Source organism: Chanos chanos, chromosome 2 (assembly GCF_902362185.1).
Source record: "Chanos chanos chromosome 2, fChaCha1.1, whole genome shotgun sequence".
Classification (NCBI taxonomy): domain Eukaryota; kingdom Metazoa; phylum Chordata; class Actinopteri; order Gonorynchiformes; family Chanidae; genus Chanos; species Chanos chanos.
In genome coordinates this window covers 22773058-22799862 of record NC_044496.1, presented here as the reverse complement: position 1 = coordinate 22799862, position 26805 = coordinate 22773058, and the positions used below count along the sequence as shown (strand labels likewise).

Genomic DNA, 26805 nt, shown 5'->3' with positions numbered 1-26805 from the left:
GTGTTATCACTGCGTGTCTGTGGGAAAAAGAAAATAGAACTACATAATCAGTTAACTGATAACTGTATAACAAACATAATTGTTTTAAGATCTAGGGTACTGTTTTCAAACACTGAAAAGTAATATCCTTTAATTTACTTAAGTGAAACTTGACCAGTAAAACGGAAGTTTTATTATTAGTTCATTTGCACATCTCACTCCTAAGCTGCTCTCTGACTTTTATGATTTTTAATTTTGTCCTTCGTATTTATTCAAACAAGAAAACTAATTATGAAGAAATCTAAGACTGTTTGACCTTTTCTCTCTCTCTCTCTCTCTCTCTCTCTCTCTCTCTCTCTCTCTCTCTCTCTTACACTGTGATATTAATTTGTGCACGACGGAGAACATAACTACAAATTATCTTTATTTTTTTGCTGCACTTACAAGTGTGTTTTGTAACACATCTCCCCCAGCCCCCACAACCCACCTATCCACCCACCCATCCACCCACACACACACACACGCACACACACACACACACACACACACACACACACACACACACACACACACACACACACACACACACACACACAGACACACAGCTTGTAGACAGACAGACATAAAGTGCATATTATTTGACTTACTAACACCTAAGTTGTTAGCACAGTTTTATTATCATACTAAGGGATACATATAAAGACCTGGAGTATGACAGCTTGAATCTTTGAGAATGCCACCAGACACCAAGAGAGGACTAAATTTGCTCAGGGCAAGAAAGTCAGATAAATTTGGTCCACGGCATGTTAGCAGGAACATACACAGCATACACAAGACAATGATTACACACTTTTAGTTTAGAGTGATTCTGTTTTTGCTTCATAAGGACATAACTTCTTACGTATAATATTCATTTAGTGACTGTACATCTGAATAGATTTTCATAAATGTGCTCCTACCTCTCAAATCTATCGAGGTCATTTTTCCATCCTTAGTTGAACACAGTGTATTTTACAGCTGCTTTCCTTAGTTTTGTAATTGTGCCTTTTTCACAATCAGACAAGCATTCCAGAGGGGATCAAATTTGGCAGCTCATTTGTCATTATATAATGAAGTATAAAAGAAATATATAATCATGGCATTTCCATCCGAGGCTTGGGAACTCGGCTGGTTGAATAAAACTTGTTGACTTAATGACTCTTGTTTGACTGATGAACACAGAAAATATCAAAACAGTTTTTATGTTGGCATGTATACCAGTCGAAGCAGATATTTGGGCCATCCTTTCCAGACAATGACTCTACCCTTGACCACTAGTGCTCGGGTTGAACGTGAATGTTAAGATATGCTCTTTTGTAAGGGGAAAGCAGTCTGATTTTCTCCATTGTGTCCTCTAAACACTTTTGGGTCTAACAAAGACAGTCATCAGATGATCTACTGCATCACTACCACATCATCACATTTGGAAAAATGGGTGTTAAAGGCACAGCATTGGGGATCATGCAAAAGACAATGATTCATGGATAAATAGCAAACCTTAAACACTTGACCAGTTTTACAAAACTTATTTATCTTATTTTCGTACTCATTCATTATTCTGAGCATTTATCGGATTAATCAAACCATGTGACCATATCAAACTGCCAAGTTGATCATTTATTCCAAATGTTCTATTTCAGAGAACTTTGCTCAAAAATTAATCAATGTTCAGTATATTTATACCAGAAATAATTTATATTACGCATGTTTATTCATTTTCAAAATCTCTTTGAGCCAAACATTAGGATTGAACTAATTTGTGAACACCTATTTATGCAACCTCTAAAGCAAAGGGATTTCTCATTCTCATCCAAAACAATGTCCTGCAGCAATGGAAGGGATGATCAAGTTTATCTCCGGGGCTGATGATTGTCTTACACTGAATGTAGAAAACTTTAGTAGAGACAACAAAGACATATAGAAAATAATTTGAAACAGATAGTTTAGTCAAGCATAGAGTCAGTGAATAAATAGTTGCATACCTCTATGCATTTCTATTATCTTAAGTTAATTTTAAGAGTTAGAAACTGAGGTATACACTTCAGTCATCCAGCATATAAGAGATTATGAATGTAGTTTTTAAAAAGAGAATTTTCAGGTTAAAATGGCTCTGTGTAATTAGCAAGTTGGACTGTTTGTTTGCATGTGTTTGAACAGATCTGGCAGTTTATTTTTAGACACAATGTTCCCTCCTCCATCCTTGAGTGCCATGAACCAGTCAATTCTCCAGCAGATTCACTCTCAAGGTTTAGAAGACTTGCAGTATGACATTCACAGGTTAACAGAATTTAAAAATGTTTTTCATTTTCAAAATCATTTTCTTTTGTGTAAGTGAACTATTGACATTACACACGACATGTCTAATTTTATGGTTCCCTAAAATCAGGAGTAGCCTATTCTGTGGAGGTTTCTTGTCTTACTTGAGTAAGTAATTTACTCTATCAGTGAAAAAACAAAAACATTTACCTGCCATGTGCATATCAACTGGTATATGGTGCGTGCAGACTCTGGTTACTCACCTTGTCTCAGGAAATTTGAGATCAGTTTTCAGAGGCAACCTCCACATTCTCTTTACTCTCCTCCTCTTTCCCCCAAATCTGTCTAGCTCTTTGTATGTTAGAATATTTATGTTACCCAGTCTGATCCTTATGTCCACCTGACTTAACTCTCAGGTGGATTAATACTGGACTCATTGACATCACACTGATCATTAAATATGCATGACTCTATCAAAGGCATGGCAAAGTGAAGGGCAGCATCTCAACAGGGCCCCTGCACTGCAGGATGATACAATGCATTAAACAGTAAAAAGCCTGCATGTAATGGTATAAAAAGTGGGAGGACCTGGCAAAGGAACATTAACAGTTCAGCCGCTGTACAGACCTGTGATGTTTTCTGATCTTGAAATTAATGGCTTTGAGGTTATTGATTTTTTTTTTTTTTTTTTTGGTAAACCTTTTTTATCCTTTTTTTTTTGTTACTCTCTGCTAATTCCATTAAGACTCTTTAAACACTGTCTAGACACTAGCTGTTTTCGTTTGGCCCTTAGTCTTATTCCAAGAAAAAAAAAATCATGCAGAGATATCAATTCTTTACTACAGGAATGAAAATGGTGGGAAAATAAAGTATTCAATGTGTTGTGGTGACTAGCTGACACTGCACAGCTGGCAAATTCTTTTCCATACAAATTCTTTGAGAATGAATGCATGTTACTACAAAAACAAAAATACAAACAAACAAAAAATCACACCCAAAAAGAGCAAAACTTTACTAAAAAAGATCAATACTTTAAAATTTCAACATAAGGCCAATGTTCAGTTGAAACAAGTGTGATAGTAGACATGTTAGCCTTCACATGGTCATAAATGTTGACTGAACCTTTGAACCAAAGCAAGTATTCTGGAGAGGTGCCTCTGACCAAACTTTATTGATTTTCAACATATTGCTCTTGTAAAGCACAATGGTTACATTCTGATCTGATGTTTTGCAGGAGCCTTGAAACTGTTTTCATCTCTGCACTTGTGCATGATTGATCAGGTCTGCAGTTCCCTAAATGACTTGACTATGGGCCATGGATGTTAACAGTTATTTTGTTGGAGTCTGTCCAAAGTCTTGAGGTCCTCAAGGAAATTTGTGGTGATTATCAGACCCACATCTCTGAGTACTCCAAAAAAAAAAAAGAAAGAAAAAAAAAAGAAAAGGAAAATAAACAAACAAACACATAAGTGCGAAAGTAAGTAAGTAAGTAAGTAAGTAAATAAATAAATGAATAAATAAATAAATAAATAAATAAATAAATAAAGTTAGCCTAATGGGGCTGTGTAAGAACACTAACAGTTATAAATCTTCTTATGGAGCCATGGAGGATGTAATATGGCCAAGAGCAAGGTAAGTGTTCTTAAAGATGTGATTTGTCCTGTGATAATATGTCTTATCTGCAGGAACATCTTCAAGTTCACCACTACTTACAATGGACATGTAGGAATTCCTCAGTTTCTTAAATAGCTTTCACAATAAAATGAAACAGACATGGTTTTGTTGAGAATACATTAGTTGTGCATACCCAAATGACATCTGCAAAGAAGTAAAATTCATGAATATGAAAAAAAGAAAAAAAAATCATTATTTAGACATGCAGTCAGTGGATTTGGGTTTGTAGTGACTATTCAGTGTCCTTTTGTATAGGTTTTGGTTGCAACATGTGGCAGGCTGGTAGCAATGCCAATCTCTTATTGAGAAATAAAACAAACAAACTAGCAAACAAACAACAGACAAATGGACAGACACATTGACACACAGATAAACAGTCAGGCTGCCAGACAGAGAGACAGAAAGACTAATATTAAAAACTCTTGCATTTTTTTTGCAATTTTGGGTTTCTTCCCGTTGTGGGCAGAAGCATTGTTTTTTTCTTTATACTGATGTAATATCTAAGATCCAGAAATACAAAGCCATTTAATTAGGAAGAGTGGGGAGGAGGATACCATTCAGATACATAAAATCAGGCGTGTAGTTGTATATGGTCAATTTCTTTAAGTAGACTGCGAATGATAGTGGAGGACAGGGAAAGCTTGATCATTCTGAGAGATGCATGGGCAGATCCAGGGAAAGAGGCATGACAGGGTTTACTTCTGGAGCTCAATCAAAGTGACAGATGGTTTAGACCATAATCTTCAGTAACTTGGCAAACAGCACCAGGCGAATAGAAAGTGTAATTAGGGCTTAATTTTGATATGTTTTGTTCTATGTCCTATTCTGTGTCCTTTTTATTTTGCATATTACTTTTCGATTATTGCGATTTATGCAAATCATATTTTTTTTTCTTCAGTTTGTGAGGAGTAAGTGACAAGAGCTTATTTTCAGTAAATACTTTGGACAACCCTCTATTGGCGTAATGGCTCAGTGCATTGTGGTGTTCTTTCTGATTCAACATTCGATACTCTCAAATTTCTGAGGAGTGTGGGCATAACAGCAAATTGTCTGCTTAGTGACTCCTTATATTACATTATTACACAGGAAAACAGTCAATGCTGAATTAACTCTAAGTACATTAAACCGCAGTATCGGATGCTGTAAAGACTCTGACCTTTAATTACGCCTTTTCAAAGTTCAGCAAACACTATGATGCTTATTTTAAGTACTAACAAGTTCACAGTATGTAAAAGCTGAGTTTTGACCATGTTTAATGTTGTACAATAGATACAACACTTTTCATAATGATCTCCGTCACTTTTATAAAATGGCACAATATTTTGAACCATGTTATCTACTGTGTCATTGTGTAAGGCTACTGAGATGGGGACACTTAACCTTAGTAAAGAAAGTGTGAAAAATAATAGAATGATTTAACATAACTTTATGACTTAACGCTCCATTAAATACAAATGTGGCCAGGTGATAAATCATTTGTGAGAAACTAATCAACCATGAGGATACTTGATAACACTGCTATTATAAGTTCTCTGGTTCAATGCCATAATACTTGGAAGGCTGAGATTCACTCAGCATATCAAAAACTTTGAAAGTTGTCAACAAAATTAATAAGTCGCAAAAGGTCGTCAGATGGTGTTTCTGTACTTTAGCTGCTCCATTGATCTGTGGGTCAGAGGAAAATAATGGTTCATTTAAGTCATTGATAGGGACTTAGATACCCTTTTAATGGGCACATATGTTATCTCTCCTCTTGTTTGATTATCTATAAATTACGATTGTTATGATGAATGCTGCAGACAAAAAAAAAAAAAAAAATCTCCATTTTACTTTTAGTAAAATTCTAATTAACAAAATACGATTTCAACTTAAAAAACTCTTGCAAAATTTTGTTGTTTAATGTAATATACTTGCCTAATGTCATCTTTGTATGCGAGCTTTCGATTTGGCCATTCATTATGAACATTCACTGGCTAGTTTCCCACTTGCTGTCCTAGATGTCAAATTTAAATTTAAATGAATGGCTTCTCACCCTCACTATCAGTGGATTCATTACATTTGCTTTACAGGATAGGGAGGCAGAAAGTGAGACAACCTACAAATTACTGATACAATCAGAGACTGAAAAGCAAGAGAAATATAGACTGATAGTTCGATGCAATTTAAGGTTGAAGGACAATCTAAGTTTTTCATCTCACACAGCTCTAAATTTACATGTGCTGTGATTTGTGATGGAGAGTGTAACTGAGGCAATGTGCCATCACCTCAAATGAATCCCTGTTATTTGCCAAAGGAGCAAGAGGATCCTTCTGTTAAATGAAGACATGAGAATGACAAATACCTACTCTACAAGCAGTGCTCAGGGATGTACTGACTGGACAAGACAACCCAAACTCAGATTGTGGTAAAGACTCACTATAGGTAGTTTAGCAGAATATGTATTGTGCTAAACTACTTAACGCGTATTGTGATTATACATATAAAGATCTAATTATTTCATTTCATTTTGGTGCACATTTCACATGAAAATGCCCTAATACCTTGGACCTGATTTGTAAAACTTTAGATTGAATGAACTTAATTGTGTGCTTAATAAGGTTGATTCTGTGCTTACATGATCATATTCTTTCATTAGCCTTGAAAGTATAGATTTCATTTTAAAGGTTTGACTGTGGCCTGAATCACAAGAAGACACTAAATGTCAACAGAAGGACAGAATCCTTCTATCCCTCTATGTGTGTCTCTCTGTGTGTGTGTGTGTGTGTGTGTGTGTGTGTGTGTGTGTGTGTGTGTGTGTATGTGTGTTTGGGTACATATGTAAGTATGTGTTTATGCTGTCTGTTAAAGCCGCAAAGAATAAATCCACCCTAACACATTCAGTAATTGACAAACTCAAGAGCTTTTGTTATTCATGAAAAAGCTGTAATATCAGATAAGGTTGAGGGAAAACTAATCTTTCAGTGGGATTAACAAAGAGAGATGTTGAGACTCAAAGAGATAAAATCACAAATTTTTTTTTTAGATGTGGGGAGACATAGGGAATTGCAGTCCCTTTAAGCTTCTTGTTCAGCAGTACTGCAAGGAGACAGATAATTAAAACTCTATCAAAATCTCCAATACTACGGATTTAAAAAAAAAAAAAAATCCCTATTTGAGAAATTTGAGAATGTATTACAACAGTTCTAAAGATATTAAGTGGTTGTTAAATTTGTCTACTAAAATTTGAAGCTTTAGGGAGGTTGTTGTTTAAATAAATTGCAAGTTTAGATAGGCAGGTTTCACAAAAGAAGAGTCAATTGTTCATCCACATTTACTTCATCTCCGTGTTTCATTGGTTTCATTTGGGCTTTATGTTTCGACTGCCTTTCAAAATTTAGTGTTATGATATTTCATGCAAGGTCTTTTCTCTGTATTTCTGTATTACTCCATAAGGGACAGTAAGGGACATAAATTATTTCAAATCTCAAACGCAAAGAATGCTGTTTAATTCAGGAATGGTTATATGTCTTATCTGAAAAAAAAAAAAAAAAAAAAAAAAACACCCATCAGAATAGATCAAAAGAAATCAGATTAGAGGTGTCCTTGCTTATGGTTTTCTAGTCTAACTCAGAACTACCAATGGTACCAATGACCTTCATGGTATCATGTGTAATTCTAACTTCTAACTGAATTGTTGATATCAAATCCATGTTCCACAGGAGGAAAAGGCCAGTTTTTATGGGAAGAAAAATCATGGTTTTATCATTGCCTTGTTTTGGGAAGAAGGAAAGAAAAGGCAATGATAAGCTGTTGACATTTTCCTTTTTCTTCCCCCTTAAGCCTAGCATTTGGTTCAGAGTCAATATGCTACATAATAAAAGTGCTTGTGGCTCTGTGAGCTCACTGTCCTGTGCTTGCCTCCAGTTTTTGTGAAAGAATGAAAGAGTGATTCTTCGTCTGTGCCAATAAATGCCTTTTCGTGTGTAACAATGAGTCATTTAGTCCGATCCTTTGCAGAATGACACATTGGCACTAACCAGGACAACAAAACATTTATAAAGGGATGTAAAATGTGCTCATAAGTGATGTTAAAGAAAAGACCAACCCACGATTATTTATAAAAATATATTTCACAAAGTAGGAAACAATACATGGGTATCTTAGATTACAATACAGAGAGTAAATAATTAAACATACAAGTTTATAAGCATTAAAGCACAGTAGAAAATATGATCTGCATGTAAGACTATTTCATATACTGTCCAGTCTACTGAGGATAGCCATATACTGTATCAGTACAAACTGAGTATGCACGCAGCTTTAGTGCCATTTCAAATCCCCATGTGCCAGAGCTAACGTGCATAGACAAAACCTAATGCCTCAAAGTAAGCTAAGAACGTCAGCAGTGACTCTATGTACACGTTGTATTTTTCTCTAATATCATACAGTGGAGCACATTACGCACGTCTGTATTTGTATTCCGTTATTCTTATGGGTTCGAGATTACTTGTGGATTATAAAGTTGCCGGAAAATGCAAGGGTCAAATATAAACATAAACTAAGTCTCCTGGCTATTGTGCTTAAATGATCACTGGTAACACTGTATACAGTATATCAATATATACACACAGTATCAATAAAAGATCCCCCTTCTCTTTCAGATCTGAGTTATGTCCTCAGTGTTCTTCACAGTTAATGCAGTTTGCACTTTCAGTGTGTCACTGTTATCTGCATTACAGTATCTGAGTATCAGGTTTAGCGTTTACAAAACAGCCTCCTGTTGAGAAATGTGGCAGAATAAAATAAAGTAGAAGAGGAAAAAAAATGACACAAATATTATAGCTGCAGCACAAAAACAGAACACTGGCAATGAGTATTTATATATTTATATAAATAATACTACAATAAGGAGGAAAGTTTTCCAAAAACGATTTGAATTCAGATGTGTTTAATGCTTGCTTCTGTAAAAAGAAGGCCTCATTGTTTCTACATTTCTTTCTATGTCCCTCTTTCTCTCTCTATCTTTTTTTCTTTTTTTATTAAGCATTTATTTATTTTTTTTGCTCCTCAGTTTTCCATGAACTAAAACCCTAGAATAGCATCCGCACTTACAGCATTTGAATACAAAGAGTTGTATAAAGCAAGCCATTAGGCTTATTCAGTTTATTTAATAAATCTGGCCACATAGTATCAAACGTTATTTAATCTAATGCCTAATAAAGCCAATGTTATGTTGTTTTCTTTATACCCCTCTTTTCTTAAATCATACATACATTCAACAAAGTAATGCAGACCGTATATTGCTTTTTAATTCATTTTGTTTTTGTTTTGTCCTTTTTTTCTTTTTTTTCCCCTTATCTGATTGGTTGGATGATAGCGAGAGATCTGCGATCACTGGGGAGTGGTGCTGCTTGGAGGCCTTTGCAGTTCCACTTCCACACAACCTCATCAGGCTGCAGTTTGTCCAACAATGCACTCTCCCCCTTCTTTCTTCAAGCGACTACCAAGAATCCGAGTTTCAATGCTTCTGGCGGTCACAGTGAACAACAAACATCCAAACACTGCTAGACACTCGATGACAGTAATCTAAATCACTCCACAAGAATCATAGACCCCCTAATATAGACATTGTTTAGTTTGGCTGAACATTACGATGCACTTGATGTGGTAGATGACTAACGCTATACGTCTCTCTAAGTATTCAAAAAGGTGGCCCCCTTTTTTAAACAGCTGTGTCTATCTGGCAACCCCCGTAGCATGATACACAAGTATGTGGACAAAATCAAAAAGTCTGAGGTTGTCCTAGGTCAAGTCTCTTTATCACTTTCACCCACTGCATACAGCTCCCCCAGTCTTCTGAAACGTGGTCCCCACTCTCTGAGGTAGTCATAGTTCTGGTCCGAGTCTGAGGAGGCTGTCTCCAAGGAACTCAAGGAGCCGGCAACGGAGCCCCGGCCCTCGTAGCCGTAGATCTGGATGGAGTCATAAGGTGGTGCAGTGGGATCATTGTCTGCCTCGTGAAGTCGTACGTTGATGAACTCGTCCACATCCACGCCATTGGGGCCAGAGTGCTGACCCTGCCTTGGCATGAACTGAAGGTCAGGCTTGATGTCCTTGCGGGGTAGATAGCCATTGATGCCGTCGGGGTTCTGTAACGTAGCAATATCGAAGGCCTCCGTGTCCTCCTCACCACCTCCCTCATCATCGTAGCGGATGATGTTCTCCCTGACATCTTCATCATCTTTGATAATCAGCGGTTCGTTCTTGTGTCTCCGTAGTGTCACAAATAAGACCACAATGACTGTACAGCAAAAAAACAAAACAAAACAAAAAAAGCACACCAGTAAGAAACCTCAGTCATGTTTTACATTTACAACATAAATGCATACCAGTTCTCCATAACTGCATTTTAAAATCAGATTTACAGACTACAACACATACCAATACTTACATGGATCAATATTTTACCAGCAGTAATTTAAGTGACCTACCCAGTAATAGTATTATGCAGGCCAATATTGCAATCAAGGCTCCCATGCTTAGTCCAATAGGCAACACATAGGCTTCAACATTGCATGACTGCACAATTCCCTCCCTGCTGCACCCACACACACGGATGGTTAACGTGTTGGTGCTGCTCATCGGAGGATCTCCGTCATCAGTCACAATGATAGGCAAGTAGTACATCTCTTGCTTCTGGCGGCGAAATGAATCATGTTTTGCTACAACACTGATTGAGTTGTCTGAGGGAAAAGTTTAAGATGGAGAGAGAGAAAGAGAGAAAAAAAAATAATACCCTTTTTAGATTAATTGTTCACCAAGGGATAAAATACAACTCAAGACACAAAAACAACACGTTGTGAATCCGTCAGAAAGCCTTGGAATGCAGCTAAAATAAGATCTGTCAGAATTGCTATATTCCATGTATTTTTGAAAGACAATCCCAAAACTATGAGCATTAATGTTTGAACTATTTTTACAGTTGTGAACTCAGAAAGGGAGAGAGAAAAAAACAATTCTTTGAATTTCTTATGCTTTCGTGAAACACACAGCTTATACTTGTTTGATATTGCAAAAAAAAAAAAAAAAAAAAGTCAGCTCCAAAGGCACAGGGCCACCAGAATGTGCCACAACTTCTCAGTGAATTTGATATGGAAGTATCGACTCAGAAGACACCAATGTGTTGAGATGCTTGGAGTTCACTGATGGCATTTGTGAAAAGCTTTGTGTTCATTATCTAGCTCCTAATGCCCACTGCTAAATGTGTTTTTAAACTCTATATTCCCCCAAGAATCACCTCCAGACTGACATGCTGTAAAATATTGTTTCTAACAGGCGTGAACTTTATGTGTTTTTGATGTACTTTCTAGCTAAAACATGTGAAAGAGACGAGATGCAAAAGCATAAAAATTCAAGCTGATAAATATTTATAATATACACCAGTCAACTGAATGACTGTCCATTTGTGATACTTTATTTTAGTAAGTGTTTTCTTGTGTAGTAACTTGAGCAATTTTTTAATTGCTCATAAAGGTGAGATACTTAAAAGTAATGCTAAAGCAGTGTAATAAAAGGCTATCTCAGAAGCTAGCAGTTGCTTCACTAGAGTAAATATAAGTAAACTGAATATGGCTGTGATTTAATTTCCGTTCATAAACATGCTAATGCAAAATGTAAATATGAATCTCTCTTTTTGTCTCCAGGAGATCACAAAGCAATTATTTGCAAATGCTGAAAGCTGATTTATTGCCATAATTAAGGGGGGGGGGGGGTTAAGTTAATGTGCTTTTACTAGCACAGGAAGAATGCTGTCTGTTATAAAAAAAATATCTAACTGAAATAACAGAAGTCTGCAAATGATTAAAAACCGTTGATTCTCAGAAAGACCTAATAAGCCTAAACATATTTCAGATAGACTATATATTCATTCTGACATCCTGGTTTGCGCCTTTTCTTTGTTAAGGTGCAGTAACCTGAAGTCATAACCATCTGAACTGTACTTGGAGTTGGCAGAGCGAAGGGGGTTGGTTTAGTGTCTTTTGCTGGAAAAAGTAGGACAGCCTCCCAGCAGCCCCTGGCTAACCCTGGCCTTTCCATTGCACCAGCCACCGCAATTAGAGTTATCATCACAAACAAACCGCCTCACCATGCTAGAGGTCTGCCTCTGTCAGAGGAGTGGGCCATCCTGCTGTGTGCAGGTGGCAATAATCGCATAAGAGCAGTGTGTTTCTCCCAGTCAGCCTCCAGAACATAACTGTAGCCAGTTGTTTAACTGAACATTTTGGCTGCAGAAGAGAATAAAAAAGAAAAGATGGACGACTGCCATGCGAACCTGAGCCGCCTTAATGAACCGGTTTATTTAGTCAGGAGAGAGAGAGAAAGCTTAGATGATGGATGATGTTTAAAGGGTTGTAGATATTTATTCAGATATTGTTGATTCTTACCTCAAATATGACCGATTTTTATATAAGGACCAGCATAAACAGGGAAAGGCGGTATGTTGCACAAGAGGATTCAAAAGTACGTTTTAAGTACACCTCATTTTGCAGACTAGTGTTTCCTAATTCAGTGCTGTAGACCCACAGAATTACATATTGCTTAGGGCAGCCATAACTGAACAATTCAAATGATCCCAACAGAATCAAATAAGCTGGTCCTTAGCTGGATCCTTAATACTATAAATAACTAAAATTTAAATAAATAAAAGATTGTCCTGTGAATATATCCAAGTTATGTTCATGAAGCTGTTAATTAAAGTGGAAAGCGTCTCTGGAATGGTGAATTTCGGTGTCATAGTTCTCACAGCAGGAAAGTGTTCAGTCTTGGGAGACTGATCACCTTAACATAACTTTAAATGTCTCTATCTACAGTCACACTTCCCGCCATCACTGCCACCAAGTGAAAGTTCAGAGAAATGTTGTTATTCTTTGTCAAGCATTATAGTGGTTATTCATTTGTCCCATTTCCCAAGTCTCATACAATTAACGTGCAGTGAAATAATCAGTGACTAGAAAACATCTCACTGGTGATAGGTCAAACAATATTCCAATACTGCAAGTATTAGAATGGTGTTTGACACATCTGCAGTGAGATCAATAGTTCTTTGTCAAACAGCGCAACAGATTAGATGTCAACTGACAAGCAAGTTTTTTTTTCTTTTTTTAACTTTTTTATTCTTTTTTTTTCAGGTATTTATATCTAAATAATAGATATCCTCATCTACATCTTCCACATCGATAAAATATCTTTACTGTCACATTTTAGTTACTGAATCAAGATCAAACAACAGACTTGGGGTGTTTTGTCAATGTATGTTGCTTCAAGTTTGTGAAAATATTCTGCCCCCTTTTTCTCTCTCTCTCTGTCATACACACACACACACACACACACACACAGAGAGAGAGAGAGAGGGATAGAGAGATATAGAGAAAGTAAGAGCAGAATAAAGAGAGATACCATAGTGCACAGAATGCCTCAGGCTTACCATCAAAGCCCAATGTCCTCACAGACCTTTTTTCTCGTTCTCTGATAAAGTGCCCATCTTTAGATTGGTCCCGTAAAAGCTGACTCACAAGATAGTGTAGCTCCAGTAAAAGATATTGCACAGGTTGTCAGTGCTGACAGTTAATCCTTTTTTCTTTCTTTTGGGATGTATCTTGATCACATAGGTTCATTTAAGGTAAAACAATATGATCTTTTGCATTTAATTTTGACTTTTAATTGTAGGATGAAGCCTCAGTAATTATCACTGCTATCAGATAACAAATTACAGTTTAATTAGATAACAGGAGAAATTACCATTCTTGCGCAATGTTCTCATGTAAACTCACTTTTACTAAATACTTTACATTGCTCGTAATGATGCTCATTACAAAATTTTCACAGTTCATAGCAAAAAGTGTGGCTGAGTGGAACACATCAAACACCTGCCCCTCAGCAAACATCCGCATTTCGGTAAGTAATCCCCAGATATGATTTTTGGCGGATGCTTTCAGATGAGCTTCTTTTACACCTATCTCTCAAGTGGCAGGTTCTTCAGGCTTGACCATTTAATTTCCTAATTTTCCTTTATGATTAACCAGACATAGCAGCTCTTCAAGCATACAGCTTTCACATTACAACAAACAGATGGAACCAGATGAAGTTGCTTCGCCCCAAGCTCTCTGAAAACATTGAGCAACATCAGGCTGTTCTGTGGTAGTGAAGAGGAATGGACGGAGGGTGGGTGCACGGAGGGGGGGGGGGGGGGGGGGGGGTAGATACATACAAAAACTGCTTAGATATCTCACTAAACCAATCACAGTATTTAGCAAACAAATTTAGTGCCATCTGCTACTTTGCAACAGCTCTCAGGAAGTTACCCTACATTGAGCTGCAAGACTAAGCCTCACTAGAAATGACTTGGATCCCGTTCATTTGCTCTCTTTCAAAATGCACTGGGGAGTAAAAAAATAGCTGATGTCCAGACAATTGCGCATCTGCTAACTGTTGGGTACACTAATTCTGCCAGATTTCTCCTTCAGTTGGAGGAAAATGCCTCCGGACTGTGCCTAACATAAAAACTATGCCCCTCTCTCTCTCTCTCTCTCTATCTCTCTCTCTCTTTCTTTCTACTCATTCGAACAGTCAGTAGAAATATTCATTGTTTACCTTTATTGTCTTGTATAGTAAAGTTAGGGTTGTTCAGCATTTCTGGAACCAGACGATAGTGGAAGGCATGTCCCTGAATTGGGTTGTCTTTATCAACAGCACTGATGGTCTGGATCACCTATGGACACAAACACAGAATAATAGGCAGGCAACCACCAGAGGGCTAACTCATCCATTACTCTTTTTTTTTTTTTTTTTTTTTTTCCTTTCTTTGGAGAGAAACCTGACGGTGACAGCACCTCACACAGAATGAAAAATTTGTCCTATTCACTCATGAAATTAGAGACCTTTATCCACGTGGTGCTGTCTTTTGCAGCACACTTTTTCTGTCCTGAGCCCATCTATATATCTGCCATGACAGATCAGAAAGAGCTGTTTTTCTCCATGATTGACGGCTTGTGCAGAAGAAGGGCTCTGGTGCCATGGCTATTTTTTTCCACCCATGAAGACAAAGAAAGTCTTCTGAGAGACAGGAATAAGGATGGAATCAAGGCCCACATTAGATCAGCTTATGCTTGTTTTTACTTTTATGCTCTCAAAGGCAAGGTGGAAAGTAGGAGCTTATGGTGAGTGATCCAATACATTTCTACACATACTACACCCATGTTATGTGATAACCTTGTTTTCATATTTCAGCCTTTACTTTGGTTCATTGTTTTATCATTTTTATACAATGCCTTTAATACAGTGTCCCAGAGAGACTGAACTGATGCACTGTTAACCATTCTGACCATCTCTGAGAAAAGGTTCATAGGGTTTATTATAATACAATAGAACTTAAACCAGTCAGGATTTACTTTTTCCATACAAAATTATAAAAAAAAAATTGTGGAGATGCTGTAAATGATAGTGTAAAATAAGTTCATTCTTAAAATACCGGTCAACATAAGCTTTTTTACATTAAATCTCTCATTTCCTCATTCACTCACGTAGTTGAGGGAGAGGATCACAGAGGAAGAGAGAGAGAGAGAGAGAGAGAGAGAGAGAGAGAGAGAGATCACTCTCTTGTCGCTTTCTTTTTCCACTGAAATAAACATGCTATGATTCGCCATAGCCAGTCATTACTGCGGAGATGCGTGGGGAGATGCTTCTGACAGTTCTGATTGATGCCCTCTTACCTGGCCAGGTCTGCCATTCTCACAGAGGAAAGCCTCATACTCGGTGGCAAACTCTGGGGCATTGTCATTTATGTCCAGCACCCTGATGGCCACAATCGCTCGAGATATCTGGCTGTGGTTTTCTGGTAAGAAAAAGAAAAGATATTAAACTTGAGAGAGAAGGAATAATAGGCAGATACAGAACCATGCTTTTAGAAATCCCAGGTAAATACAATGACCCAGTTATTCTCTCCAGTTCTCTTCCCATCTCTCTCTCTCTCTCTCTCTCTCTCTCTCTCTCTCTCTCTCTCTCTCTCTCTCTCTCTCTCTCTGTTTTCATCCCCTGAGCTGATGGAAAGACAGATGAGATGTCACGTCAATCACAGTTTCAGTTGTTATCACGTATGCAAAACAGGATTACAAAAAAAAAAAAAAAAAAAAAGAAACATCTATCATGTTCAAAGTGCTTTTGAAATCCCCTGTACATGTGCATGTTTTATACATGAAGGTTAAGAAAATTAATATTAATGAATGGTGGCTGCTGAAGTCTAAAAAGACAATAAGGGCCAATTTAATTAGATTAGGCTTTTATTAGAATTATTCATCTGCAGTAATTTAGAGTCCCTTTTGAGGACCCCTGTAAATGATTATACTTAATGAGTGGCAACCACTAACTTAAAAAAAACAACAAAAAAAACCAATTATTTATTCATTTAGCCTTCATACTCACCATAGCACCACTACTCTGATAACTGGCTTTTTGAGTCGCCATTAATAGGACTTAGAGCACAGCAGGGAAGTGTGTTCAAGAAGACTGCACAAGCTATGTAGTGTCATAAAACCATACACCATCTCTCAAACAGTTTCTCTCAGTTTCACATAACCTTCAGCTACACTACAAACTGCACAGTCTAAACAAGTGATTCATGAGATGACACGATAGACACAGAATGGAATAGTCTCAAAAAGGACAGATTTAAAGAAATGGATGAGCTGAATTTCTCCTCACTGTAGGTCTGCTGGCATAAATGAATTTATACATTAAATGACAGTTTTGCCCTTAAAACAGATTTAGAAAATAATTTAGAATAATTTAGAAAATGACAAATAAACAAATACCACATTCTTACCTCATAACTGTTCTACTAGTGGTGATATGATGTGTTCCACTGGGTGATAGCTAAGTTTCAAGGTGCCAACATTAGCATCACTATAGCTGTTAAACAATGGGAGTAATGAGGCCAAGATTTGAAATAGCCACACAGTGGCCTATATATGCCTATTGTTTTCTGATAAGGATGGTCTTAGAGCCCTCAAACTCAGCCACCATAGCTAGTGCAAAACATCACATCCCTATCAACAGACTAAGGTAAAAAGTTCAAAAGTTAAAAGGTAAAGATAAAAAAAGGGGAGGTGTGTCAGAAAAAGAGCCTTGTTGAATCCTTCCTTGAACCTGTTTTGCTCACGAAATACTAAACGTTGAGGACCTTGAATTGACAAACACTAAAGAGGTTCACTTTACTGGTCAGCTCGGAGTGCAATTCTACCACTGTGCAGCACTACTCTGTGGCCCAATGCTATCCTAGTTGTTTTCCTTCAACTGTAAATGACAATATTTTTTTTCTCTCTTTCCATTTGTTAAGAAGAAAGATTTGATGGCAGTGAACAAGTTTGGCAAGTCTACATTATGAAGCACCTTAGTGTGGCAATTTTAGCTTTATCTCCAAAATACAGTGCTACATAACAATCAAAATGCAAATAATGCTTTACATATGCCATGTTTTTGTCTGTTCTGCTCCAGAGATTTTGTTCAGTAAGGCAGTTTTCTGAATCACAGATGTTCTTTTATCTGCAATGGATTCAGGCATTGCTGTCTACAACACTGGTGTGACTTAAAACTCTTTATTTGATACGTGTTAATTGCTGCACTTTCATAAAAAGATTACTGAGCTGTAAAATTCTATCTGCTTAATTCCCTTTTTGTGGATCATCTTAAAAGTAATTTTATGGAGGGTGTTACTTGTCCTGGGATATCAAACTTTTCACATTCAAGTCCTAGCTTTACGTAAAACTGTGGATGTGGCTGTCAGTATATCATGGCAAATGGGGAAACGGTGTTAAATACATGACTTACGGACTTCTGCGGCTGTAACTGTGATATTATGCCACATATCAGTCTCTCTGTCCAGTGGTTTGGCCAGTGTGATCTTGCCATCATCAACATTAATATTGAACTGCCTCTCCAGATCTGTGTGCCGATCAATAAAGTACCTAGGGGGGAAAAAAAAGAGAGAGAGAGAGAGAGAGAGAGAGAGAGAGAGAGAGAGAAAGAGAGAAAGAGAGAGAGAGAGAGAGAGAGAGAGAGAGAGAGAGAGGAACTTATCGGAATGGCAAGTAAATTGTCCATTCAGTGCAGAACCAGCCATTCCAAACAATCCCTTGGGCTCTGAAACTAATGGTCCCTTCTCCATCAGGAAATTCCTGCAGATTAATACATGTTAAAACCAGCAGGAACTCAATAATTATCACCCCAGGATTAATTATGACTGTCAGATTAGCGAAAGACAGTAAAGCAACATAAAGTTTAAATTTTATCTCTTTTTTTTTCTTCTTGTGTTACCCTGAGAAATATATTTCATTAAGGACCTGTACATAAAAAAACAAGCAAACAAACAAACAAACAAACATCCATAAAATGTTATGTTTATATTTATAAGTGAAGCAAAGTACAGCGCACGTAAGCATACATGATATAACTGCCAATTCTGCATTCATAACCACCGTCAAATCTGAAATATTTTTTCCTGGAGCGCCCCTTGAAAACTATGACATTTTACACTGTTTACAACTTAACAATACCAGTAGCAGAACACTGTGCAACTTCAACCCACAAAATGGCTTTCTGTTTGAGCTGCATCACCTCTTTAATCTAATCTTTATTGTCTTTAAGGCCCAGCTCTCCATATACCTAACCATATAAAAGTAGCAATCCAGTGGTGAGGCTGTCTCATTTCTTCACAGACCTGTTCATTATGTATTTCAAGAAAAGATGTTAGATGAGAGTAAAAAGTTTTCAGGTAATGAAACAAATTACCCAATGGCCTACATTCAGAATGAGTTAGAGAGGAAAGAAGCATAATGTCTCCATTCTGAGTGTGAGATGGTGTAAAATTGTTAGACTGAGGGTGGAAGTCCAGGAGGAGTGCTCCACAGACAGGCAGACAGCAGTAGCCACCTGGGAGTTGTCTCCAGGAGGCTGAGTGGATTTTAGTCAGGCTCTGACAGCCTTACGTACTAGAGAGAGACAGACCTTGAAATGTTCAGCTACGTGTCAATCAAACTGACACTGTTCACGTTAAAGAAATAAATAAATGCATAAAATCAGTGCTTAAATGCTCCGTGGAATGAGGCATGTGTTGTCATAATGTTGTGGATGTTTGTTTACCAGTAATGCCCAGGGAACATACATCATGTTTGCTGCACCTTGTGTTGTCATTCTGGTAACACAGTTTAAGAGCTTGTACATCAGTTTTAATGTTTTTTGGCTTCATGCAGATGAATTTCAAATTGTACGATTAAAAAACAAACAAACAATAAAACTAAATTAAAAAATAAATAAATAAATAAATAAAAGTAGGACAGCTGAGTCTTTGTTAATTGTGAATACTGTATATCGTCACTCCACAAACTCATTCCATACTGTAATATCTGTGCTTAGCTTGGTCCACTTACATCATCATTATCATCATCATCATCCTACTACTACTACTACTACCACTACTGCTAGTACTACTACTAATGAAAAAAAAAAAATAAATAAATAAATAAATGTGATGGACTGGTGACCTGTCCACAGTGTTTCCATGCTTTTCACCCACTGAGCGCTGGGACAGGCTCCAAAAGCCCCTGCGACCCTAATTAGGATAAGCGGCTTAGAAAGTGAAGAGTGAATGAGTGAATGAATGAATGAATGAATGAATGAATGAATGAATGAATGAATACAGTTGGCCCTCCACATTCGCGGATTCGATTATTCACGAGTTTTTTTTGTTTGTTTGGTTGGTTTTTTTTGGTGTTTTTTTTTTTTTTTCTTTTTTCTGGAGTTTTGTGGCCTACCGCAGACAATCTTAGACGACGCTGACTAGAAAATGTAAATGTAGTACACTCCCCATATTTGTACTTTTTGTGTCCCTTCCAGGATGCCGTACACTTTTTTGTGTTTTTTTATACATGCTGTTGCATTGAAACATAATTTGCTATACCTGTAAGAGGAGAGGAGTTAGTGAGTAACGTAGCGAGGTAGAGATATGGGCTAGAGATATTCGCGGTTCTTCCACTTTCGTGGGGGTTAAGGGTGCAGGACTGTAAAAGAATGTGGAGGGCTGACTGTAAATAAATAAATAAATAAAAATTAGGAGAGGATTAGAGGAAGAAGAAGAAAATATCTATGAATTTGCCTGCTTTTGTGTGCGCATGTGCGTTCATATGTATGTGTGTGTGTATGTGTGTATGTGTTTCGAGATAAGAGCAAAGGCCAGAAAGAGAATAACAGCACAATAGATAAATTAACGAATAAACTCATACTCACCTCATCAGTGTTGTGCCTCAGAAGCACAGAACATTAAAATGTAAAGAATGCACAACTGAAAATAGTTATTTATACAAAAATGGTTTACTATTTCTTTTGTTTGAAGACTTATAACTTAAGGACGGGGTCCAAAATTAGCATCCGCCACTCGCTAAGTGCGAATAAAAACTCTACATTGGCAAATAAAATAATTGAGGTCAGTCGCCATTGGTGAGTTGCTGAAATAGGCCTACTTCACTACAAACTTTCATCACTACGACACATATGTTAATTGACTATGTTTCACAATTCTTTGATTGGCCCTTGCTGTCCACCGTTCACCGTCCACCGGGTAAATACATTGTTTTTAACAATGTCGTATCCAGTGGAGAAGCCAGGAATTTATTTTCGGACAGGCCTCAGCAAAAGTGAGTGGCCACAACTTTCACTCACAATCCATCATTAACCTACACATTCTTTATAACCTACTGTTAAACTGAATGACAGGTCAGACACCCTGTATTGCAACTGTAGCACACTCAACAATCCAATCCTTTGTTTGCTCTGAAACGGATATGTAATAAACCATAAAATATGGCTGCATTTTTAGGCTGTTCATCAAGCACACTTTAACCAGAAGAAGCATAAAGCGCATGCCCTGTCACAACAAACACAATATCATGCTGTCACAGCACTAGCTGGGTTTCCATCCAACTATTTAATGCAAATCAATGCTTAAACTTTGCATCAAACCTTTTAAGTCACATAAGAAATTTATTCACAGGAAAGCGGTGATTAGCATAGGGTATAATGATACTGGTTGATGGAAACAACCCTAATGGTTTAGTTGCATCAGCAAGGGGTTTGTGGCGATTTTATGACGTATTTATGTTAAAGTTTTAAATCCACAACTGTTCACAACTCGTCCCACCATAAGGAGAGTGTACATTTTTAATACGCATAACACAGCCGATGGAAACGTGCACAGACATTTCCTCAGCCGGGTTTTCTTGAATGCGCTTAAAATATGTGAATGTATTGGGTGGAAAACCAGTTGCTATGTCCTGTTGAAGGTTTACATTGCTGGAACTATAAAGTCAAAACCAAACTTGTTAATTGGCTAGTACAGATGTCAGGCAAACGCATCAAGCATTGGGCTACAAAAAAAAAAAAAAAATAGAACACATTTTCTTTATTTCAGGAGTGTTTGTGATGATATTTTAGTTATATAATCAACCAATTTAATAAACAATAACACATTTTTTTAGTATTAAATAATTCCATCCTAACTCGGGGGGGGGGCTATGCATCTTTTGGCGGACCGTAGGCCCGTCAGGCCCGTCTGTTGGCTACGTGCCTGATCATATCTTATGCAGTTCTGTGGCTGGTTGAAAAACATTTTGGCTGGTTAAATTTTTCAGTTTACCAGCCATTGGCAGACAGACCAAAAAGTAAATTTTGAACCCTGCTTAAGGATGGTCAATCTTGTGCTTGTGTGTGTGTGTGTGTGTGTGTGTGTGTGTGTGTGTGTGTGTGTGTGTGTGTGTGTGTGCGTGTGTGAGAGAGAGGGGGGGGGGGGTGACAGGGCAAGAAAAGTGAAAGAAGCAGTCTGTTATGGTGATTACTGTGACCAGCTTCATCTCAGACGTGTGTCAACTGTTATGACCACAAACATGCTTCTCATATTGTCTTAAACATTAAAGGAAATTCCCTCCATTGTAGCTCTTCATTGATTTTGTTCTCTTTAAATCTGGAAGAGTAATACACAAGGTGGAGCAATCAATGAATTCAATAATTGTTTTAATACCAACTCTTCTTTTCTTGAAAATGATCAATACTAAGACATAAAAGCAAATGGTAGGAAAACATTAGAATCTATAAGGTCATGTTCCACCATCAAATAGCCACATAGAGCTTGATATTTGTGAGATAAAATGAGAATTTAACCCTTTGCATAAAATAATCACATGAGATTCCTTTTCTCCTTCAAACATCCAGTGTAAAGAACCATACCAGGTGCTACTTAAACAATTTCTGTCAAGCTGTCTTTAATATGGTTTACTTGAAGGCTCCAGGCTAAAAACAATTCATGTTTCAAATTAAATGGTTCATCAATATACTGAAGATAAATTGCAAAGCAGCAACAAGTGAACAATAACAACAACAACAACAACAACAACAACAACAACAACAACAGCAACAACAACAACAACAACAGATGTTTTTCATCCTGGAAAGCCAGCTTACGGTGCTAGCGATGGAGACAATCATTACATTATTTTTTGCCACACAAAGAGAAAGGGCCAAGGGAAAAGAAGACAACAAAGAAGAAAACCAAAGAAGAAGAAAAAAAAAAAACCAAAAAAAAAAAAAAAAAACAATATTGCATTATGCTGAAAGCGACAAGCTCGGATTTCCAATTTGTCCTTTGAGACTTCAGTGCAGCGCGGTTTACAAGAGCTGTTTAAGTCACTCTGAGAGACACGCTCATACTGAGATATGGTATGGCTCTGATTATTGCACACAGATCAACATCCAAAGCTATAACCATGAAAACCAAAGAGCAACATTATAGAAATGCATCTGTGTATCTGCAACACAGGGGCCAGTGTTCTCAGCTGGAAAACAAAGGGTTTTTTTTGTTTGTTTGTTTTTTGTTTGTTTTTTGTTTTTTTTCTTTATGCTTGACAGTAGACCACACCAACAAGCAAATGTCCTTATTCATGGAGTTTCTACATAAACAAACGAATAAATAAATAAATAACGCACCCCCAGGATGAACTCTGATGCTCCACTGAAACCCAATCTCTGATTTCTCCCCTGCTCTCCATTTCCCATGTAATTACACAACCTGTTGAGAGTTGTCCCTGAAACTCGGCAAGTCACTGGAGAATTAATGAAATGCTAGGGTGGATAGAGAGAAATTGCCTCTATAACCCACGTTCAAGGTGCCCTTGAGATATTTCTGGCAAAAAGTCACGCAAGTGAAATGCATCAGGAGTCAAGAGAGAAATTTTATTGTGCCACAGCATCCCGTTCTCCTCTTCAATATTATAAATCCACAGACTTGGAATATCCATGCATTTCTGTATAGCAACTTCATAGGCTCACGTGAAAATGCAGAAATTCATTCATAGAGTAAGTTTCAGCCATTGATCAGTATGTTAGCTTTTTCAGTCAGTTACTAAGAAAACATAATTCTCTAAGAAAGGTTATCAGTGTATAAAGTTTGTGTAAAATGACATGGTAGATGATCTTGTTTTACCTGACTGCGCTGCGTGTGCTGTCTGGGTCACGTGCAGTCACTGTCCCTATGACTGTGTTGATTGGGGCGTTCTCGTCCACCTCGAGCATGTACGTGGATTTTGAGAAAACAGGCGGCTCATCTGAATCTTCTACCACAACCCTAACGGTGGCTGTGTCTTTGTAGGGTCCACCGGAGCTAGGATCAAAGCGGACATTGGCTGCCTCCACAGTCAGATTATAGGATTTTCTGCTCTCAAAGTCCAGGGGCTGTTAAAAGTGACGGAGACAAATGCCTTTCACTAATGACCAGAGCAGCAAGAACAAATGAGCCTAACATTGATGGATGAAAGTTTGGAGTGTTTGCTGGTCTCTGTGCAACAGTGCCATCTTCGATTCTCCTCCCCCACCCCCCCCCCCCCCCCCCCCCCCTCCCCCACTTTCACACACACCCCCGCACACAGGCACACATTAACACACACACACACACAAAGAGTAGCAGAGATGAGAAACAAAGCAGTTTAAACACAATAAAAGGGACAGCAAACATATTATTTATTGGCAATATCCACAATCTCACCTGAAGCATTCAATGAGTTATTAATTTGTGCTCTGGGATAGCATCTGTTTTGGATTTAGATGAGCCTCCAAATAAGGTTAATCTAATGGGATCACAGGGATTCTATTCCAAACTGTTAAGCAATCAAGAAAAATACAATTTGTGCGTTTGTGCCTTCTGAAAACAAAATTATGCAGGGCTACAATAGCATGACAACAATATTGTTAATGTATTCTCTCCGGCAGTTATCCAAGAGAGAAATATTATTGAAGTATGTGCTAAAAACAATTTACAAATCATTTGTGCTCTGAAATAAATATTTTAAATACTATGTCCTTGTGCTGGAGAAGATTGTACATTTTCTAGGAAAAAAAGGGGGGGGGGGTACAAAGAGCCTGATTTAAAACAGGTATAACTGCTTTTATAATCTGCTCATCACTCAATATTTGCAACATGTAAAAAGGTCACAATTTTGCTTCCTGGCATCTTCTTGGCCATTCTACACTGACGTACTCCTTTTCTGAATCACCCCAGCCTACTTCAATAATCCTGTAATAATGGGATCAAGTCACTACATCACCCCATAACCAAAATTTATAGTGAAAACTACAATGAGCCTTGCATCTTAAGGGAAGGGGAGAAGCAGGAGCACAATTAAGAATTTACAGTGTGTGTGTGAATGTAAAAAAAAAAAAAAAAGGGGGGGTGGGGGAGTACCCACAGTCCTACAGGGTGAGTCAGGTGACCATTGGAACCAAGGCGCAAGCTCTAGCTGTAAGAGGGAGCGTGGTAACAACAGAAGACATCTGGGAACCTGTATGAGACAAAGCTCTACTCTACCCCTCCAGAAGGTGTTTGGAAACATCGTGATTTCATTATTCACCCTCCTCATATGTCTCACCAAGGGGTATTCCCTTATCGCCTAAAAAGTAATATCATAAACCAAAAATACTGAAGCACTAAAAACTCCCCTCTCATGTGAAAATGTTGTTATAGTCCAAGATCACCTTATTAATATCACAGTTAAAATTATGAGTATTTGGAAAGTTCTCCTTCATAAATACAGAGATTACCCAGCATCCAATCTGAAGTCTTGTGCTAAAGTATCTCTTTTGTTCACCTCTTACACTTTTCATCCATTGAAAATATACATTGCTACCACTTACATCTGCTACACAGCTCGGAGAAAAGTTTTGATGAGTACTTCTGACTTAAGACTTGCTGAGATTACTCAGTTTAGAAGCATAACATCAACCTTTTAGCCTTTTGGATAATAATTCATGACATGTGACCCCATCACTGAGTCAAGCATATTCTTTCTGCCCTTCCATGCCACCATTTTATCCGTCATTGTTCAAAGGGGCTAAATATGGCTCTTACTTGACCCCACTGAGGTCAGGCTTTCAGACTGATGCCATGAATGCTATACTGAGATAACAGGTCACCGGATGTTGAAATATCCTTGAGTCTCTCTGTACCTTTCTTTTTTTCTTCAGTTGATGTTCTTGACCTATAACACTATTGAAGTACATTACATTTCCCTGTACCTCAGCATGCTAATGCAGGTTATATTTAGAGATATCAAGGATCGGCGTTGGATCGTGGAGAGAGTGTAGCATCCTACCCATCCACCACCCATAATGTCCTGAGGATGGGTGGGACTACATAAAAAGCATACAGTCCACACAACAAATCTTCTATCCTGTTCCTTGTGTTTTATCCAGGCTGCCATGTTTAGATCAATATTTTCAGCCTTGCTGCAAGTGATCCTTAATAATATGGTCTCGATATCTTGGAGTTAAAAGTTAGACACTATTTTGGTAAGGAACTGTTGGTCAGTTTGCTCAGTTTAATCCTTTGTTCTAAGGTGAGCTAGTGGGTCAGTCCCTCAATGACAGTGCGGCCAAAAATGAGAAAAAGTGGAGTGTGTTTTTTTTTTTTTTTGGTAGAAGATAAACGAGGCAGTGAAATAAGAAGTTTTGCAGACCTCAAGTCTGGTCAGCTTCTCAGAGCTTGGATTCTGGGTGGAGATACTGAGGTGAGAGGATGACAGGCTGTTGATTGTCTGTTTTTTTCTCAAGTAACACCATCCATCATACTATTAGCGATAGAGGCAACATGCACTCGGTCAAGTGTAATGGAATGTAAGAATGGGCAATACCAGCAACACTGTTTTCATAAAACAGAACAGTTATGAAGCCTTGATTTTGACCATGTATTCAAGATTGTCCTTCTGGGGCGACATTAATATTTATCATGGCCTGACGTAGCATAGTAGCTCATTTAGCAGCTGCTTTAACTTAATTTTGCCTAGGAAGCCTAAAGAAAAATAAAACCTCATCCTGATCTCACTGGATAACACTTTTCATTTTTTATCATTTTGGAATATGTTTCAGTGATAAAATTTCAATTTCTGCTGTTCCAACCTCAAACTAATTTTTATTTTTACTAGCTTGGAAAGCATTTAGTTCAGTACATTATTTGAGACTCTTTTTTTTTTTTGCATAGCAAACAATTCAGGCCATGTACCATACTCTATCCGTATACTTTGTACAGTAGCTTAGACTGGATTCCAAACATGTGCCATAGATGTCCTTGGCAGATAAAAATGCCTCATTGTACTTTCATCCATGGTGAAGGGCCCTTCATCTGCATACAATGGCTTTTTCCATATGCAAATACACCTGACTTTGCAAAGGGGTGAGCACTGAGAATAGTCGAGTCGAGGAACACTGTTCTAAATATCTGCGAAACTGGGATTT

The 26805-nt window shown here is 37.7% G+C and overlaps 1 protein-coding gene across 1 annotated transcript in view; it reads right to left on the bottom strand.

The window, feature by feature from the left end:
- Window positions 1-9734: 9734 nt before the first annotated feature.
- The window catches only part of cdh8 (cadherin 8), a 66986-nt gene continuing 49915 nt past the window's right edge, over window positions 9735-26805 (bottom strand). Inside the window, exons 6-11 of the mRNA XM_030794163.1 lie at window positions 23507-23754; window positions 17809-17945; window positions 15696-15817; window positions 14578-14695; window positions 10419-10670; window positions 9735-10228 (exon numbers count right to left, since the gene is read on the bottom strand). Of these exons, the coding sequence (XP_030650023.1) occupies window positions 9735-10228; window positions 10419-10670; window positions 14578-14695; window positions 15696-15817; window positions 17809-17945; window positions 23507-23754 (1371 nt within the window). The remainder of the gene's footprint in view (window positions 10229-10418; window positions 10671-14577; window positions 14696-15695; window positions 15818-17808; window positions 17946-23506; window positions 23755-26805) is intronic.